We start from the raw sequence: 21,118 nt of genomic DNA, 5'->3' as shown, positions 1-21,118 counted from the left end.
GAGCAACTCGGCCTGTCCCACTCCCCTGCCCTTTCCCCTTGGTATACAAACTTTTTTATCTTCAGGTACTTATCCAATTCTCTTTTGAAAGCCAAAATTGAATCTGCCTCCACCACACACTCAGGCAGTGCATTCCAATCACTCGCTGTGTATAGAAGTTTTTCCTCTTGCCTCCATTGGTTCTTTTGCTAAACACCTTAAATTGATGTCCTTTGGATCGCAACAGTTTCTTGTTATTTACAATGTTTGGACCACTCCTTACTTTGAAAACCTCTATCAATTCTCCTCTTAATCTTCTCTAAGGAGAACAGCACCAGCTTTTCCAATCTACCTGCATAACTGAAGTTCCTCATGCCTGGAATCGTTCTTGTAAATCATTTTTCTGCACTCACTCTAATACCTTCACATCCTTCCTAAAATGTGGCGCATGGAATTGGACACAATACCTCTAGCCGAGGCCAAACGGCTTTATAAAGGTTTGTTATAGCTTCCTCTCTTTTGCACACTATGTTTCTATTTATAAAGCCCAGGATTCCATATGCCTTTTTAACCACTTTCTCGATCTGCCCTGCCACTTTCAATGATTTGTGCACATATACCCTAAGGTCTCTGTTTCTGTTCCCCTTTGTATCGCTTATTTTATCTTGCCTCTCCTAGTTCTTCCTACCAAAATGTATAACTTCACACTTTTTTCTGTATTAAACTTCATCTGCCATGTGTCCACTCATTTCACCAGCCTATGACCTCTTAAAGCCTATCACTTTCCTTCCCTCAGTTCACAATACATTCAAGTTTTGTGTCATCTGCAAATTATTAAATTGTACCCTGTACACCCAGGTCTAGGTCATTACAATATAACAAAGAAAGGAGTGGTCCTGATACTGACCCCCAGAGAACCAATGACTATATATCTTCCTCTAATCCAAAAAACAACTTTTCACCACTCCTCCCTCATGCGTGCATTCTCTATTTTCACATAATTCTGTCAGCATTACAAAATGTATACAAGTAAAACCAAACTGGAAACATTTGAGTTTCTATTGTAACTTACTTTCTAAGGCAAATATGTGGTGAAGTCAGCCCTTCAGATCAGTTTTCCCTTTCCTCTTGTCTGTCTGTTTATTTGTCTGTCTGTCTGTCTCTCTCTCTCTCCCTCTCTGTGATCATAACATTCTTGATTTAAATACTGGGGCCCTCATTGAAGGCTATTCCTGTATGATTGTCATTTTCTATGTAAGCTGACATACCAGGTGGTTACGGACAGAAAAATAGTGGATATTTGTAGTCAGTAAACTGCTTTAAGAAACATTCTGATATCCTTCTGAGACATTTTAGTTAAAAAAACAAACAGCGACAAGGTAAAATGGCATTTGTTTATTGTGTCAGAATGTATCAGGATACTTTGGGGCCTGTAACACTGGTAGCCATAATGCCTCTATACAATGTGACAAGCCAGCCTATTAGTAAAGTGGGCATCTAAACTCACATGTACTTTCATCTCACAAGACTTTAGCATGCAGTGAGTATACCGTTTCGACCACAGTTTGTAATTCAGAAAGAATTATCATGACCACTTGAATTCCAAAGATGTTCTCTACGTATGAAATTTGAACACAATCATCTATTCATTTTTGCAGGATTTATAAAACTAAAATTTAAATTTCAATCTCACAAGTTAGTGGAGGAACCTTAGATTGTACATCCACAGATCCTTAAAGATCGATAAGGTGGTTAAGGAGGCATGTGGAATGCTTTACTTCATTAGTTGAGGCATAGAGTATAAGAACAAAGAGGTCATGTTAGATGTGTTCACAATATGAATCAATGATTTGGATGAGGGAACCAAATGTAATATTTCCAAGTTCGCTGAAGATACGAAACTTGGTGGGAATGTGAGCAATGTGAAGGGTGTTAAGAGGCTTCAAGGCAATTTAGACAGGTTGAGTGAGTGGGCAAATACATGACAGATGCAGTAAAGCATGGATAAGTGTGAAGTTATCCACTTTGGTAGGAAGAACAGAATTGCAGAGTATTATTTAAATGGTGGTAGATTGGGAAATGTTCATGTACAAAGGGACCTGGGTGTCCTTGTACACCTTTCACTGAAAGCAAGCATGCAGGTGCAGCATGCAGGTGCAGCAAGCAGTTAAGAGGGAAAAAGGTATGTTGGCATTCATTGCGAGAAGACTTGAGTACAGGAGCAAGGATGCCTTACTGCAACAAAAATAGAAAATGCTGGAAAAATTCAGCAGGTCTAACAGCATCTGTGGAGAGAAAGAGACTCTGAGTCATACGGACTCAAAACGTTAACTCTGTCTTTCTCTCCACGGATGCTGTTAGACCTGCTGAGTTTTTCCAGTATTTTCTGTTCTTGTTTCAGATTTCCAGCATCCACGTTATTTTGGTTATGTCTTACTGTAGCTGTACAGGGCCTTGATGACACCAACAAGGAGTATTGTGTGCAGTTTTGGTCTCCTTACCTAAGAAAATATATACTTGCCATAGAGGGAGTGCAGCAGATGTTCACCAGACTGATTCCTAGTATGGCAGGATTGTCGTATGAAGAGATATTGGGCCAACTAGGCCCGTATTCACTGGAGTTTAGAAGAATGAAAGGAGATCTCATTGAAACATATAAAATTCTGACAGGAATGGACAGACTGGATTCAGTGATGATATTTCCTCTGGCTGGGGCATCTAAAACAAGGGGTCACAACCTCAGGATACTGGGATTTAGGACTGAGATGAGGAGAAACATTTTCACTCAGGGTGGTGACCCTGTGGAATTCTCTACCACAGAAGGCTGTGGAGGCCAAGTCACTGAATATATTTAAGAAGGTAATGAAGGTGTATTTAAGAAGATAGATTTCTGGACCCTAAAGGCATCAAGGGGCACAGGAAGAGAGTGGGTAGGGGGTTGAGATAGAGGATCGGCCATGATCATGTTGAATGGCAGAGCAGGCTTGAAAAGCCAAATGACCTATTCCTCCTATTTTCTATGTTTCTATCTGTATACAACAATAAAGTTGTGGTCACCACATTACAGCAAAAATGTTATTGCACTGGAGAGGATGCAAAGAAGGTTTATGAGGACGTTCCCAAGACTGGAAAATTTTAGTTCTGGGAAAGAGTGGATAGGCTGGGGCTGTTTTTCTTGGAACAGAGGAGGCTGAGGGAAGATTTAATTGAGGTGTATAAAATTATGAGTGACCTAGATGCAGTAAATAGTGATGACTTATTTACCTTAGTAGAGTGCTTAAAAACTGGGGGACATAGATTTAAAGTAATTGGTAGAAGGATAAGGGGAAATGAAAAAAAAAATTTCACCCAGAGGATGATAGAGACCTGGTACTTACTGCCTGAAAGGGTGGTTGAGGCAGAAACTCACTACATTTAAAAAGTACTTGGATGTCAATTTGAAGAGTCATGACCCACAGGGCTATGGACCTAATACAGGAAAGTGGGATTAAATTGGGTCGCTCAGTATCAACCAGTATAATGTGCCAAATAGCTTCCTTCCGTGTTGTAAATTGTCTATGATTCTATGATCCCTACATCAACAAGGAGCACGGACTCAACCGTTCCCTCATCGCACGTGCTCCATCATTTGAGGATATGGTTGTGCAATCACAACTCATCAGAAGAATTTGGACACAGGCTTGACCTTACCACCAAAGAGCAAAAAACAGAACTAGCAAGTGGAAAGTTATAATGAACTTCTTTCAATCATGAACCCGCTTATGAATACAAACTTATCTGTTACATAAGATGTGGAACAAGTGTTTCTTGCTGACATTTTGATTTTGTGTAGTTGTACTGTTTCTGAATCATGCTGGACTCCGCACATTTTACTAGGGGTATTAAATACCTGTCCTGTGTACCTAGGCTGGATAGTAAAACTGGCTTAGAATCTGTTTGTGTAACCTGTGAGCACATAAGCAGTCAAGATGTGATCAGTTGAAATCTTTGCATAAGGAGCACATAGGCCCAGCATTGACATTCGTTGATCTTTACTTTTATTTGATTTCATTATGAATTAATTCTCATAACAATTGATTCATCATCATTTACGTTCTGCGAATGATTAAAATATAATTTTGAAGCATTCTAGATTATGTAACTATATAAATTATACTCTCATTAGTTTTAATGCTCAGTGCTTATTAGGACACTAAGTATTCAAACATCTGGAAAGTTCTGCAAAATCAACAAAAAGTGACAAGCTGTTCATGTGGATGTTCAGGAGAATGCTGTGTTGTTGAGAAAATAATTGAGTTCAACAGATGCAAGAATGTAATTCCCAATTCTTGATCTAAAGTGCTCACTTCAGTTCATTTGTATTAAACATGTTAATGGTGTCAACTCTACATACCTGTGACTGACAAGTGTATTAAGTTTAAGATTTTCATTACAGGTAACAGTATTTCCTGGGGCCATGAACTTCAGTCTGAACAAAATAATAGGCTGAACTTTGTGTACCATTTATACAGTCTGTTTGTAGCCTATGAATACAAATTACTTCACTGAAATCCTGAAGTTAATGTGAGCATTAAATGAAGAAGTACATTGCATGTCAGCTGAAATAAACTGTATTTCAAATTAAGGTACAATAGAAATTTGGCTTGCAAACGGGAAGCTGCGTTTTGAAACTGCATCTGGCAGTTGACAATTAGGATGCGCATTTATAATTAGCTAAAGAATTTAGCTGAATATTCGTTACCCTGTGGCCCTTAATGCAAGTATATCTGCCTCGTGCCAATCTAATTTGAGTGAAAGTATCCTCATTTGATTACTGGCTATCACAGACATAGTGAAAGCAAGGAAAATGCTTGACTGAACACAAATAAAATCCACAGGGAAATGTAGAGAAATATTCTCTGAAGAGCTGGGGTTAGTTACAAGTCATGGAGCCTTCCTTATACTGCGAGTGAAGCAGTCCCAGATTTACTGGATAAGCCTGTTAAGGTCACTTTACAAATTTGTGCTCAGTTAGGATGTTCTCATTGAATCTAAAGACTAATGACAATCTAAAAATGCATTACAGTTACATTTGAGGATATAATGTGGCTAAGAGTATGACGATTACGATGTTTTAAGAACCAGCTTGAGACAAGTTGCTGCTGATATGCTTTGGGTGGAATATTCTTACGCATTCATGTGTTGTTTGCACAATTAAACTCATCGCTTCATTTAAATGGTATCAGAATATGGATACGTTGTCCTGAGTTTTACTTTTTAACACATGCTCAGCAGTTGCTTGCTTTCTTCTAATGTAATTAGTTGAGTGTTGTCAAGTCTATAATTTAAAATATAGGTGACTATATACAGATATATTAATCCATCCTGACAGCCTTCCTGTGATGTACGCAAAAAGATACCGAGCTCCTTCAGCAGTTTCTCACAGATGCAGAAGTAGTGAAGGTCTAAAGCCAAGGAATTAAATCTCCATTTATTGAGATGCTTCCTGGCATTTCATCTGGAAACACTGCAGTGAGCTGTCAGAAGAAGCTCAGGCTATATTGTGTGCAGGGATTGTCATTTAAATCCACAAGGGATAGACAAGAGGCTTGTATTTTTTGTCCAGAAAAATCATATTTTAGAATTGCAGCTCATCTAGTTATGATGACAAATTAGGACGGAGCATAATTATTCTGGCTGCAAATTCTGTAACCACGTTGCAGTATATCATCCCTGTAGGATTACATCCCACTGCAAGGTCGTTTACCTAGTTTTGGAGGGATTTCTTTTCTTTTTCCTTTTCTTCAGCTTTTTAGGAGGATTCTTATTTACATCACTGAATATTTCAGGTGTTGAAAATTAACCTTCTGGGTCACAGAAAACGAATCCTAGCATCACTTGGAGACCGACTTCACGACGAGCCTCCTCAGAAACCTCCGCGAACAATTACTTTAAGGGTAAGCCATTTTCACAGAATGTCGAATTAATACTGCTATTCGCATGAAATGTAGCACGGTGTAATTTTAATTAGCACATCTTAGGCCAATCTTCAGCACTGGCATGTATCATTGTTAGCTGCCTGCCTCAGTAATCTTTCCTGCTCCATGACCACCACCAACATTCTTTGTTCTGTATGTGAGAATTTTCCCTGAAGATCTTCCAAGCAATATTGTGAAATTAAGATGTGGGGGGAAAAAAAACTCATTTCAGGTTTTTATTATTGTGACCTTTTGTTCAAATGTAGGCTGAAAAATATCTGTCAAATCTTTCAGTAGGTGTCAAAGAAATGAAAATCAATAGCTATTCTCATTAAAAAGTAAACTCTGTTACCACAAATGTCAAAGCCCTTCAGCTCTGACACTGGGATTCAGGTAGCCACTGAGTTAACCTTAGCATTAGTCTGCACCATGTTAACCCTTCCTCAACAGAATTTACAGCATTTTAAATCTGTTCCACATCGATTAACTGGCTTCTCTTTGTAGACTTTTCAGGAAAGGATTTTGTTAAAATTATTTGGAACATTTTTGTACCAGAAATTTTACAATGATTTATTGTGCATCTCGTTCTTTATCCTCATGCTACTCATCACTTTTTCTGCCTAGGACAGAATAAATTTAAAGGTTGCATGGTGCTGAAGGAAATCTTTAGTGAGTGGTTCATTTCCTACACAGGAAGCAAACCCTTTAATCAGAGAAGGATTTTTGCCGACGGTAATGGATCTCTGTAGATTGCGGAACCTGACACGTTAAGATCTCAGCCGGGCCCTTCTGCCTGTTTTCGATGGCTGCGTGAGAGCAGCAATTTAATCTCAATTTTTGGAGTAATGCAAACAGGTTCAAATTTTGGCCTGTTTGAATTTTTTTTCACATATTCAAACTAAGATGCCACTGAAGCATTCATGGAAAGGTGTTTCTTGGCTCTGGTCTCATGAAAGACAAGGGAACCCTTTCAAGGAACTGCACACTTTTCAACATTCAGTTAAGATGGGTATCACGCAGTTGTCAGTTTCACAAACATATAACATGGCAGAAATGAATCTCGGGCAGTACTGTGTTATTTAACAGTTGCGTAAAGGTTTTTTATATTTTTAAAAATCAGATAATTTTAAATTATATATTTGAGTATATTTTTCCCATAATTTACCTTTAGTTCTCAAAGTATCAAATCTTAAAGCTTTTTAAAGCCTCATCACGCCACAGATGCATAGTTTTTAACTGGAATTATTTAAAAGTGCTGATGATAAGGGGGGTGTGGGAATCAACTCCCTTAAATCTGAAAGAAAAACAGGGAATGCTCCAGTTTCCAGTTCTGCCAAAGGCTATACATTGGAAATATTTGCTCATCTTTTCTTTTTTGCGGGTACTGCTGTGTTATTTGTACCATATTACATTGTTTTAAAGGGCATTCTAATCGAAAAAGAATCAACAGAGAAAAAACTGACTGTTTCCAGGCCATTGCTTAGGGATTCATAGAAATGTGCCCATGGATCCGTGCAATTTACATTGAGCTGTTTGTATATTCGAACCTGCCTCCCACTGCTGGGAGCGAATGTTGTTGATTCTCATGCAGACCACTAGGTAAAGCACTATGCTGTGATAGGGCCCTCCATCTTAGGAGGAGGGAACAACTGACAAGAGTGGTGGAAGGAAAAGCCACTCATTTTAGGTGCTATTCAGATTGGATCTCTTTTTATATCAATAGGTCAGTTGTCCTGAATCCCGCAATGCCATCTTGCAAGATGATGTATATATCGTATCTTGGATGGTAAGTCACCTCACTCTGAAATAAGCTGGGCAACATGGACTTGAGGCCTTCTCCCCCCAATAGAGTGCAAGTATGCTACTTAATTTCTGATGCCTGCCTCCACTGCAGGATTTAATTACTTCTACACCATACTTTTCCCAAGGAGCAGTTAACTCAAAACTCTAGTGAAGGGCAGATGGTCTGTCCTTCGTTCCTGCCTAGCTTGAAATGAAATGGGCTGTCCAAGTTCTGTCACTCTTTTATATGTTGTCCTGAAAAAAAATCATCATTTCATGTACATATTGTACGAAACGTTATGGAGACACTTGTTTTAACAATCATTTTTTTTAATCCCTGAAATCATTATTTGTGATTTAAAGCAATTTTGCTGCCATCTGTCTTTCTTTGCAATGTATTTCGCCTATTCCTTTTTCTGCTGTACAATGACCACCTGCCAACAGAAAGTGAGCACACTCTGCATCCAACTGATCCAAATCCAAGCCCTTGTTAAGGGAACAGTTTGTGTCATAGTTACTGCATTTCTAGATCTTGTGCAGCTTGCAAAATGCAAAGGATAATCTGACAAATACAAATGACCTAATTACAAAGATTTGCGAGATGCCATCACTTCAGTTAGGACACCCTGCCCGCTCTTCACCCCATTCCCATAACGAGCACATAACACAATATTGTAGTCCTTAGATCGGTTATTTTCGTTGCGTAATATCTGTCACTGAATTCATTTTGGACAGCCTCAGGGTGCAAAGGGAAACAAAGAGATGAGTGAAGGCATATTCTAAAAATAGTTTTTTGGAAACAATGTGACACAAATTTGTTTCTAGATACCTGGCTCTGGGAAACAGTTAATAAATTAGAGTTTTTATTGGGGCTTTCATTCAAATTATACACGTTTCACAAATTCTGTCATGGACTATTTCTTTGACATTATGCTTAATGTAAAGAACTTCCATTTGTAAGGAAATATGTTTTAAGGAGTTACTTGATTACTGTCATTCTTTGGTGATCCTTCTGATCTCCCATGATTAACATTACCTGACCATCCATGGAGAAGAACACGCCATGTGTTTCTTTTCTCTCTATTGATAGTAGAAATGACTGGAGTAGCAGGTCTAGTTCCAGAAATATAATGGCTGTTGCTACTTTTGCTCTTTGGGACAATGGCAAACCCTGTTTTGCCATTTTAATCTTGATCACCTTTTTGACAAGATGTGCCAAGGTCTCTGGAAAGTTTAAATAAGGATTGATTTGCAGTACTACAGTTAATTAATATCCATGGTGGCTAAGGTATTCAGGTAGAGACTTCTGCACAAGTAGCTAGCACAATTGACATAAGGAATCAAGATTGTTCATTGTAATAGATAAATAAATCCTGATCCTAATTTACGTACTGCCTTCCCATGACATTATCTGCAAACACAGGGACAGCTTGGTCCTCATTGTTACCCCTGACCCCAGGTATGTCAGGATGCTTTTTGACTGGCTGTCTGACATCGAGTCATGGGTAAACCATAAATTTCTCCAGCTCAACAAGGACAAGAACGAGGCCACTCTGTTTGGCTCCTGACAGAAAATGAATGCTTCTGGCTCCAATTCAGTCCCTCTTTCAGCTGTATACACAGGGTTCAACCCAACTAACATACAACTTCAGTGTCCTGCAACTCTGACCTGAGCTTCATGTTCCACATCATATCTATCATTAAGAGTGCCTCCTCCTATGTTCACGATTTGGCTGGTGTAAGTCCTTTCCTTCCACCCCCACATTCCTTCAATACAACTGAATCCATCCATCCTTCCCAGTTACTTAGCAGAAATTCTCCAGCTGCTGGTATATGTAAAGTGCAACTCATCCCCAACTCTTTCACTCGCATCCAGTTCCACACTCCAGTTATCCATATCCTTACCATGCTTCATTTGTGCCTGATCCCTAAGTGCATTGACTTCAAAATCCATGTTGCGCTTTTCAGATCCTTCCATGATTTTACAGCTCCCACCTTTTTAAATCTAGATCTCAATGCCCCATTCACACTCTGAAGTTCTGTGCCCAAATTCTCTAGCATTGCTATATCTCTTCCTCCCACCTTCAAAAGCCTCATCAACATCTGGAACTTGTCACTGTGCTTTCAGCCACACCTCTGAATACCCTGTTGCCCCCATTTTCATGATATTTGGGTCGTTCAGGACCTCCATCAGGCCCCTTAGGGCACCTTGTTGCATGATGAGTGGTATAAAATTGTAAGTTTTTATTTTGCTTACATTTATGTAGCACCTTATCATGTCCTTACAACATCCTTGACAATAAATGGATTACTTATCCTTTACTAAAATAAATACTTTCTATTTATCTGCTGTGTTAATGAAGGCAGTGGAGAGGCAAATAAAAGTCAGCATTTTGCATATTTAAATTTACAAGATGTAGAACTCTTCATTTGAAAAAAAAATGATTTAGTAGTTGCAGTGCATCAATTCAGAATGCACTTCAGTCAAGGAACACACAACAATTAATGTAATATTTTGCTGATTACCCAAGACAACAAGATATCAAAACAGCCATCAAAAGTTGATCCTTTCCAGGACCTTTGTACAGTCTAATTAAAATGTTAATTGTAGTTAATATCTATTAGGGATGAAGCAGGTGTAACAACAGCTTTTCTCTCGGGTTTCTATTATTGAATAAGCAGCTTCTTTCCATCAATGCGTAAAACATTTTTAAAAAGCCCTTAAAAGTGCTTTGTGAAAAATAAGAATAGATAGGGTGTTTGCCTACCTTAGTTTTTCTGACTCTTTCAACACAAAGTCTTGAAAAGGTGTCTTTTTATTATTTAACCAAGACTTCTTTGAAAAGTGAACACATATTGCACAGTTGGCCAGGGAGCAAAGCATGCCAATAGAGGTGAGGGGGAAGTTTGATCCTCTCCACCTTTGTCCTTCCATTACACAGCTTAAATTTCTGACCTCAGCTGTACTGTTGTGGGGAGGCATATAGCTGAAGCCAGACACTACCTCACAAAGGGGCAGAGAAGTCAGAGAGAGGGGAGTCGTCCTGGGTCATTATCGTATGTATATTAGTTAAAATGATCAGCTATAGCCAGGAAGCAAGTTGGCAGGAGGATGTTCATTATATGGGCAGGTTGGGAATCAAAAAAATCTTCACAGTTGGAACATGTAATGGGCATCGTGAGCCTTAGTTTCATAAATACTTAACCTGAAGGAGCGAAGAGAGGCCAGTTTGTCTGTCTCATTAAGGAGCATGTTACATAAGTTTGTTCCATATACATTTGATTTCTATCTTCAGAGTCACATTTTTATACCATTTTTGTGTTAATGCTGAAATAAATTACCTAAAGCAGTTGTTTAATATTAAATCTATACCAAATAGCTCTTGCTAGATTATTGGTGTTATGCCAAGATTAAAACTACCTGAGAGATCCATTGATTTGCGATAGATTATTCAGGTGTGAGGACTGTAAAAGTGTTCTGAATGTTTCATCAATTTGAAATGCTTAGCTTTCATACTGATGAACAACACAGAGGAACTAAACCATTAGGGCTGGGAGAGATTCAGTAACATAAATCATAACATTAATTAATGCGTTGCTATTTGCTTCTGGAACAGGACCCTGGGAACAACACTCCTCCTCAACTTTCCCCATCCCTTAGCCAAAGCACTTACACTGGTGGCTCTCTTGATATCCCCTCTTCCCATTTAATGATGCAAGGGGACGCAAGAAGGCGAATCAATGACAGCTACTTTGAGGATATGCCTAGGTCAAAACTGGAAAGACAAATGGCTCAGGTAAATTGCATTAAATAACATGCAATAGGCTGTTAACCTTGGGTTCCCTTTGCACTAGTTTGGCTTACTTTCCTCATAATTGATTCTTTTCTTTGTAAGTTTGTTTGTCATACTGTACTCCAGCACTATACCTGCTAATCTATCAATTCTCTCTCTTTTATAACTTGGTAAAACAATATTAATAAATCATCATTAATAATAAAAACATTTTTCATTCAGATTCTCACTGGGATATGATTTTTTTTATTTTACTGAGGTGTAGAGATTTTCAGCTTTATGGTTTGTAAGATCTTCTGGTATTTATGTAATTGTGAGAGTTTGTGCTTATTTAGATTTCCGAGCCCAAATGAAATGGGAAGTATGTCTTTGTCTGCATAATGACAGTCACTGCTTTTCATTGTAATTCTATGTATAGTACTTGATATTATATGGTGCTGTGTGTATTTCTTTGACCAGGGCATCTGACACACACATGGACACCCATGGCAATGTTTTAAGAGTACCTGGGCCAAGTTGGAGTAAAATTAATACCAATTGAAAATACATTTTCATAGATGTATAAGCTCTCTCCCCATTCTCCGCTGCCTAAGTCAAAAAATCTTAGGCACACAATCTTACTAATACACCAAAACCAAACAATACAAAGCAATGGCAAACCTCTTGCTGCTTGGCAACCCAGGACCACCCTAATCATTAGGGTATTTGTTTGCAGAGATGGCTAAAGTCAAATGCAAGGATTTCAACCCTCAATGATTGATCTTCTCCCCTAGGTTTTTTTAGTGAATAAGTTTGCAGGTCAGCAAGTAATGTGCCCTGAAGTATTACAGACCTACCTGTTTTGGGTATCAGAGTACTAAGTCTTCCACACAGCTTTGATTTGGTTCAAAGCTTCCATCACCAGGCATGTGACCTTGGAGCCAAAAAGACTCTCCTTAGCTTTCTTCCCCCTTTCCCTCTCTCCACCACAGCTCCTCCCCCAGAGAATACTCACTAGCTGGTGCTGAGTCAATGCAGATATTGTGTCAAGAAGTAGAATTCAAAATCGAATGAATGTAATATGATTACAGTGGAAGCTCCTTTATATCAAATCTTATTCGGCAATTTATAAAACCGTGACAAGTGAAATTTGAGTGTGATGGATCATCACAGACTTCTGTAATAAGAAAAAAAAGCTGGTGTTGAATCTCCTTTCTGAAACTTCATGGTGCTGCTTCCTGTTGTATTTATCACATTTTGAAGCTTGTTAGAGGTTTAGAGCTGACCTTTCCATGTACGGGTGAGTGAGATGTTTACAGCTCAAAGTACAGGATACAGATGTGAAGACATGTATATCTCTAATGAGAGAGCTGTACTGCTATTTAGTATAAAAATAAATGGAGTACACACTTAAAGTCAGACCTCCAATAACAACAAACAAGAAAATGAAGAACATAAGTCAAGGATAAGTAATAATCATTTGGTCTGTCAACGCTCATCCAATTGGCAATTGACCAAGCTGTATTTTGAACATTCTGTAATATGCTTGACTGAATTACCATATCTGGTTGTCTCTCCAGTTGATTAAAAAGCCATTGCATATTCTGTGGAGGTCCATACTCCATGTACCCAACTGCAGCTTCCCTTCTCATTCTGCACTTCTCATGAAGATGCCCATTCCCAATTTTTTTTTTATCTAGTCTTCAATCTACTTTGGATTCCCATGGCCTTTATTCATGGTTTTTCTTGGGAGATCTTACTGAAGGTGTTCTGAAAATCCAAATAAACAATATAAAAAGGATTGCCACGAGCTGTTATTTATTCCTGAAAGAAATTGAGGAGATAAGACAAGAAAATCAATTGTCAATCCATGCTGACTGCTTTTTAATCTGTTGCTGGTAGATCCTATCCCAGCCAATACTTTAGAATGGTTTCCATTATTTTATCCAGTGTTGATGCTGGGCAAGGGGCCATAGTCATCTGGGTCAGAAATTTTGCTTCTTTTAGAAAAGGATTTGTTTCCTGTGAAACATCCCCAGCACCCAATGAGTCTTTAACAACTATAGCCAATATCCCGCAGCAGCCTAGAGTACATGACATCCATCCAATCTGCTAAGACTTTTTCCCACATTTCTGCCCTTTTTCACTTCATACTTTATATAAGTTGTTTTTCTTCCTTTCACTTTAGCTGCTGTACTTAAAGATTTTGGGAACTGCTTGTTCTTTATTGTTTAGCTTTAGAATTTTTCCATTTTTCCTTTAGCGATTGAACTCTGAACAATATCAATTCACCCAACAAACCTATTTTTGTTAATCTTTCATTCTTTTCAAGTTTATTGCCTCGCTAAAATAATTTTTCCCTGGTCATCACTGGCACTGGTTGCCAGGAGATCTAACTTCAATAATGTTAGCGCCTCTCATCCCCATGTTGGATGCTGTACAACTTTAAGGCTTAGGATTTGATATTTTTATTAATTCTTCTGTGGCTCGGAACCAGTAGTGTTACTGTTTGGGGAAAAAGAATATCAACGAAATGAGTTTTTTAATTCTCTTTTGCACCGTCGGAATGTTGTTTTGAAGGTGGCATAGACACAGAGACAAGGACGACAGGTCTGCCGAGTCTTGCTGTATACCCTAATTATAATTATCAATGCACAGTTTCAACATGTCTTATCTTAATCGCAGTTGGGCTTAAGTTGCCTCCATTGGAAAGGACTCCAGTGAAAATCAATGCCATTAATAAATTAATTGACAGGTCAATTTTGATTTTTATAAGTGTTGCTAACAAAGCTGCCATGTATGGGTTCAGTAATTCTCTGGTCTAATTTTCCTTGCCTATTCAGCAGGCAGAATGGAGTGAGCCTTCCATTACTCTACGGCCTCCAAATGAAGCCACATCATCTACGCCTGTGCAGTACTGGCAACATCATCCTGAAAAGCTGATTTTTCAGTCCTGTGACTATGAAGCTTATGTAAGTACCTATTGGATAATAGGAGAGGGAAGAGGGTAAACTGGGGTTAGCATGCTGTGCAGCGCTTTGCACACATATGCTTCTTGTGGTTTTTTAGCATCCATATTACATTTGGAACATTGCAAAGTAGCAATTACAGTCAGCAATACAATTGTACAAAAGCTTAATGAGCTTGTAACCCCCATTATTTAATGGAGGTGATATGGCATTTATCCCATCACTATTTATGTCTTTTACTATGTTCAGCTCTGATGCTTTTCTTAGCGTCACTAAAACCTACTTCAGTCTGTCTTTGCTTTTTCCTATATTCTGCCTGATTCCAGTAGGTTTAGAACAGGTTTTTTTTTTATTTCTTTCACTTTAGTTGCCCTGTTCGTCCATTTTGGGGACTGCTTGTTCAGCATGCTAATTTTTTTTCTCTGGTATATACTAATTGTAGATATTTAATACTCAAAATATTAATACTCTTTGCAGAAAGAAACTTGGGACTGTTGTACTTGAAAGTTTTTATTGTGTATTTTCAGAATTCTCTTTCACAGGAGTTAGGTCAAAATGTAATTTCTTTTTCTCGTGTTTAGTATTTAGGATCTATGTTGGTGAAGGAATTGCGAGGAACAGAGTCAACACAGGATGCCTGCTCTAAGATGCGGGTGCGTTGTCTATTGTAAGGTTTTCACTGTGAAATCTAGGCAGTACAAAATTGTGTCAGTGGAATTGAGATACTCGTTGAGCAGTCACATTAGTAGTCTTGTTAAGCAGAGATTGTCTTTAAAAACCTGACAGAATAGAGGAAAAATCTACAAATCGTAGAGAATTTGTAATCGGGCTTAAAAAGCAACGGGCTTATAATTTTGCTACACCCAGTTTGTAGCCGCAATTAACCCCATAATTGTTTTCATATTCAAGAGTTGACTTTTGTGTAACTTATCAATGTGTTTATTAATATAAGGAACTGGGTGACACAAACTCCTCAACTGAAAGTTATTGTTTTGTGCTTCCTGTTTAATGAGGCAATGAGGAACATCTCCAATTGGGGCATCCCACAATGCTGCTTCATTCCATTTAGGGTTGCCAACCCTCCCGGCATGGCTGGGAGTCTCCTAGAATTGGCATTAATCTCCTGGTAGCCAAAGAAAGCCTTCCAGGAGATCTTAAACCATAACATCAGTAGTAAAGGGAGCAGGCATATGCAGGCCAGACTTGCCACCTGCGCCTGTTTGGTGTGCGCCATCTTCAATGAGGTACCTGACTCTGGTGCGCTGTATGGGGTCTGTGGCTGCTTGCTGAACGTTCAGACACTCCAGCTGACCGCTGATTGGACGTGGCTGCTTCATTTCCGAAAGTGCAGCATTGAAACGCTGCAGCTTTGGTTACAACAGCTTTCTGGCCTGGGATGGCTAAATGATCTGGGGCAGTAGGAGCTGAAGCTGGGAGTTCACAGGTCGGAATTGGATCCTCCTTTACCCAGGACAACCCAAAACCAAAGGAGTGGGCATATCATCAGAAAAGGTGTGCACTTCTCATGTTAACTTCTTTAGGCAGGGCGATATTTTGGACAATGATGATCCCCTGGGAATGAGTTGATATTTTCAACTGTACCCAGGCTTGCTCATGCCATGCTGCTGGCTTTCCGTGACGTCACTTCAGCTGATGTCTCATGGAATATGTCCAGCCAGAGTTGGCAATCCTGATTCCATCACATAATGGCCTATGCTCCAGTGTAGAACTCAATTATGTGATCAGCATGACTGTAATATTGAATCCTTCAGTCGTTGCAATAAATGTTGTAAAAGAGATGTATTTTAGAACATTCGGGGATATTTCTTGTGGGAGTGGTGGCGAGAATGAGTAAATGTGTTTTTGAAGTGACTAGAGGACTTATATATAAATGACCTTGCCAGTACTTTGGGGAGAAATTCCTGTCCTGTTTGCTTTGGTGTCTGAGTGTACAGAAGCATCATTACAACCTGCAGGATATAAGTTGATTGATTTCTGCTCCAGACCAAAATAAGGCGATAGTTCTGAATATGTTTAAAAGGGCAGCCATGTTGCCTTGAGTTGTATTATCACTTTATCCTTCAGAGGGACAGAAAAGAAACAGCAACATTTACTATCCTATTAGAATAAATCATTTTTGGAATTGAAGATAGCAGCGGGACCAGTTGCGGGTAGTGGCTCAGCTGCCCACTCAATGGAGGTGGGCAGCCAATTTGAATAATTGAAAGCCCAATTAAGGGCGATTTTCCAAGGCCGCAAGCATTTTTCCAGCAGCGGAGCAGCCCCTCTGCCAAGTGGGGGTGCCGTCAGTTGCATAGAGGCTGCTTCCTCAGGGAGCCATTGTTTCCCGTCCATTTGCTGAGACCTGCCCTGCTTGACCTATCAAAAAGATAAAGTTATGCTCACCCCTCATCGGGCACGCATATTTCGAGGCGCTTTCCTGCTCTCCTAGCTCCCTTAGCAGCGGCCCTCTTCCTCCGGTGGCACTGCCAAGGCTCCAAAGCTGTCGGCCCTCTGATTGGGCTGGCAGCGTGGTAGGCCTGCCCACCGTCCTTAATTTGCCATCACCCCCCCCACCGCCTGCCAGCTTTTAATTGCCTTCTCTTGGCAACAGTGCAGGTGAAGCCTCACGTCTACCCAGACCTCCAACCCAGAAATCATCCCGACGACAGGATCTTCACTGTTTTGAAATAATTTCACCCTTGCTTTCTGATTTTATTTTCTTTGGAAGTTTTTTGATTAGGAGTTAGTCTTCTATAACATGCTCAATTGAAAAATTAGCATTAACATTACAAAAATAGAAATCTGTCAGCCAGCGCTAAAGCCATAGTCAAGTTTGTTCAAAGAATCAAAGGCTTGATTTTCAAATATGCTTTTAGAGTCGAGCTGCAGTGGTGCTTACCCAATCTGTTGAAAATGTTTGATGTTCCTAAAGTCATTATTTTTGAAAAAGTAACTCACTGTCCTGTTTCCCAGAAGGCTTCAGAACAAATGAAGAAGATTCCTACAATTATACTTTCAATCTCGTACAAAGGTGTAAAGTTCATCGATGCTGCAAACAAGGCAAGGAACAGATTTTTCTGTTTGTTTTTTCTTCTTTTTAAACAGTAGGTTTACTAGACCAATACCCGAAATGGGTGGGTTGTCTTATGAGGAAAGGCTGGACAGGCTAGGCTTGTATCTGCTGGAGTTTAGAAGAGTATGAGGTGGCTTGATTGAAACATATAAGATCCTGAGGGGTCTTGACAAGGTGGATGTGGAAAGGATGTTTCCTGTTGTGGGAGAATCTAGAATTAGGGGGTTACTGTTTAACAATAAGTGGGTGCTCATTTAAGACAGAGATGAGAATTTTTTTCTTCTGAGGGTTGTGAGTCTTTGGAATTCTCTTCCTCAAAAGGTGGTGGAAGCAGAGCCTTTGAATATTTTTAAGGCCGAGTTCGACAGATTCTTGATAAGCAAAGGGGAGGGTGAAAGGTTATGGGCGGTAGTCAGGGATGTAGGGTTGAGGTTACCTTCAGATCAGCCGTGATCTTATTGAATGGCAGAGCAGGCTCGAGGGGGCGAATGGCCTATTCCTGCTTCCAATTCGTAGGTTTGTATGTTCTTTTAAAAGTCGGCTGGGCACTATGCCAATTCCAATCGTTTGGTAGATCTGGTTTTGTATTGCAACGAACCACCTTTCTATTCATTATGAAAATAAAGGAACTTTTATAGACTTTGGGTATATTTGGACCCAAGTTCATATCTAATTGAGGCTGATGGTATGAAAATCTTCTCCTGCCGGCTCTAAAGTTTCAGAGTCCATACGAGTTTGAGATCAGTCCAGTTTCTGCTGGGCACTAGTCTACATTACAAAACTGTCTGTTCACTAAATTAGCACTGAGAGACAACAAGAAAGGCTTCTGGGAGAAGTTGAAATGTCTCATTGACGTGGCCAAATAGAGTTGAGGCACATTATGGGAAAGGTTTCTATCTGCATTGACATATATCAAATGTATTCAAAATACATTTAAACATATTTATTGCACCAAAACGTGCAGCTCTGTGGAAGAAATGATTCAGTGCCATAAAGTAACATTTTTATAGGCAAATTTACAATAACAAAAATGGGGATGGGGTTTAAAATGTATCTTGCAAGAACATAAAGCATGAAGAAAAAACATTCAGCCTTTTAAGAATGTTCTTTCCAGAGACCAGTTACCATCTGCTATATCATGGATGTCACCCAACTCATTTAATCTTCTGAGGACAGGTTCTTTTAAAGATTCTCAGTATGAGCTCACAAAGAAGATAATTTAAACCCAGCTGGAGAATATCAATCTAATCTTACCTTCTATATTGTTCACCCTTCACCAGTCTCTTTCTTTAGCCAAAGTAGCACACATATCTACGACTCTGGTTTAAAGAAAAGCCCCTTAACTCTCAAGAAAGGCATGAGATTATGTTAGTTTTGTTCTCTAGCCTGCTATTCTTCATTCATAATTCATTTAGGTAACCCTCTTTCATCAATATTATGCATTTCTGCCAGCTTTTTAGAAAAAAACAGTTGTCATTTTATATCAATGGGCAGGATCATAAGCGGCAGCACCTGAATTTCTCAAATGCCTCCTGCCAGTAGTGTAGTAAAGTCCCTGATATCCCAGATACAGCATTATCAATTGAAAATGTAAAGTTAAATAAAACTTGTTTTTGTTATTGCCAAATGGTTTTCAGCTGATTCCTGGTTGAATGATTAAACTTGGCAATAATAGCTTTGCATTGATTGGATAATTTCACACCAATTCCTATTCCATTATGTTAGTGGTCAAGGTGCTGTATCCTTCTGTGATTGGGTTTTGGTGAATTCCACAATACCACTAGCCTATCTTTATATAGGATCCAATTATCATGTACTAATTTCACACTGAACTATATAATATTACATTCATATCTGCAAGCAATTCAGCTGATAAGTGGTAAGTAACATTTGTGTCACACAAGTGCCAGGTAATGACCATCTCCAACAGCAGAGAATCGAACTATCTCCCCTTGACGCTCAATAACATCACCATCATTGAATCCCCACCATCAACATCCTGGGGGTTACCATTGACCAGAAACTGAACTGGATCAGCCATATAAATACTATGGCTACAAGAACAGATCAGAGGCGGGAATTCTGCGGTGTATAATTAATCTCCCGATTCCTCAAAGCCTGTCCATCCACAAGGCACAAGTCAGGAGTGTGATGGAATGCTCTCCACTTGCCTGAATGAGTGCAGCGCCACAACACTCGAAGCTCAGCACCATTCATGACAAAGCAGCCGGCTTCATTGGTGCCTCATTCACCACCTTACATTCACTCCTTCCACCACTGTAGCTCAAGAGCAGCCCTGTGCACCAAGTACAAGATAGAATGCAGCAACTCACCGAGGCTCCTTCAACATACCTTCCATACCTGTGACTTCTACCACCTAGAAGAACAAGGGCAGCAGGTGCATTAGAACACCATCTGCAAGTTCTCCTCCGAGCCACACACCATTCTGACTTGGAACTATATCACCATTCCTTCACTGTTGTGGGGTCAAATTCCTGAAACTCCCTAACAGCCCTGTGGGTGTACCTACACCATGCGGACTGCAGTGGTTCAAGAAGGCAAGTCACCACCACCACCTCCAGGGCAATTAGGGATGGGCAGTAAATGCTTGCCTTGCCAATTACACTTAGATTCCATGAAAGAGTAATTTAAAAAAAAAACTCCTTAGTTAAGTGTTTCTCATCTGGCCACAGAGATCGATACACTCAGGACATTTTAAAATATTGGAAACTACACACACATCCACAGAACTAGCAATGTAAAGTGTAGTAACTGTAGTAGAATATTATAAGTTGGACAGGCAGGGGATTGATGGAGGGAGTCTAATAATTCAGTAAAAGTTAAAATAAGAAATTAAATTATCCCTAATACCAACTAATGTTCACTGGTTTAGAGTGAAAAAAGCAAATTGGTCTCATTATCCTGGGAGCTAGAATGGCCTTATTTCATGCATCCAGAATTTTTAACATTGTAGTTCACACAATGTGTAGGAGACCTGATCAGAATTTATTTTTCATTGGAGCTGGGGTTTCAAAAAGAAGTTATCTACAAAGCATGAAATAATAAATTCAGCAACAAAAAGATAAGCTCCTATGAGCTTATGTAAGTAGAGTTATCAGCTTTTCCCAGGCAGGAAGACCACACTGACATCAGTCATGACAGCATTAGACTTCCTTGCATTGTGTAAACTTTATGATGGTATAGTTTCATCAAACTCGTTTCACTATATAACCATGTTACATTGACATTGAAATGCCTGCACATTATCTCACTCTTAAAGCTTAATATAGCCAAATATTGCCTCAGAGCTTTTCCAGAAGCCAGAGAGAATTGACCTGTGGCAGCTGAGATTCAGATATAGGTTATCATTTCAGAAAATCTGTTCTCCCTCTATTTATAACTAAAAGTCTGCCAGGAGTCTTTCTGAAACGTGCCTTTATATTTCAGCTTGAAGCATGTGAATTCAGACATTATTTTCCATTCAGTTTAATAGAACAGCCTGTTCTATATTGCAGCTGACTCAATTTAGCTGACCCCAAAATTTTTGCCACCTAAATTTTTGACATTGTCAGAAGCCTTTCC

At 39.3% G+C, this 21,118-nt stretch overlaps 1 protein-coding gene across 16 annotated transcripts in view; it reads left to right on the top strand.

The window, feature by feature from the left end:
* The window catches only part of anks1b (ankyrin repeat and sterile alpha motif domain containing 1B), an 865,501-nt gene that overhangs the window by 828,115 nt on the left and 16,268 nt on the right, over window positions 1-21,118 (top strand). For 11 of the 16 annotated variants that reach the window (XM_041202975.1, XM_041202971.1, XM_041202976.1 and 8 more), the window contains 6 exons: window positions 5,808-5,915; window positions 7,660-7,722; window positions 11,336-11,515; window positions 14,335-14,463; window positions 15,042-15,113; window positions 17,437-17,523. In XM_041202975.1, coding sequence (XP_041058909.1) covers window positions 5,808-5,915; window positions 7,660-7,722; window positions 11,336-11,515; window positions 14,335-14,463; window positions 15,042-15,113; window positions 17,437-17,523 — 639 coding nt within the window. The remainder of the gene's footprint in view (window positions 1-5,807; window positions 5,916-7,659; window positions 7,723-11,335; window positions 11,516-14,334; window positions 14,464-15,041; window positions 15,114-17,436; window positions 17,524-21,118) is intronic. The other 5 variants (XM_041202972.1, XM_041202973.1, XM_041202977.1 and 2 more) reach the window with 5 other exon arrangements.

Source organism: Carcharodon carcharias, chromosome 13 (genome assembly GCF_017639515.1).
Source record: "Carcharodon carcharias isolate sCarCar2 chromosome 13, sCarCar2.pri, whole genome shotgun sequence".
NCBI classification, from domain to species: domain Eukaryota; kingdom Metazoa; phylum Chordata; class Chondrichthyes; order Lamniformes; family Lamnidae; genus Carcharodon; species Carcharodon carcharias.
The sequence above is the reverse complement of the archived record's forward strand: the minus strand, read 5'-3'. Positions and strand labels throughout refer to the sequence as shown.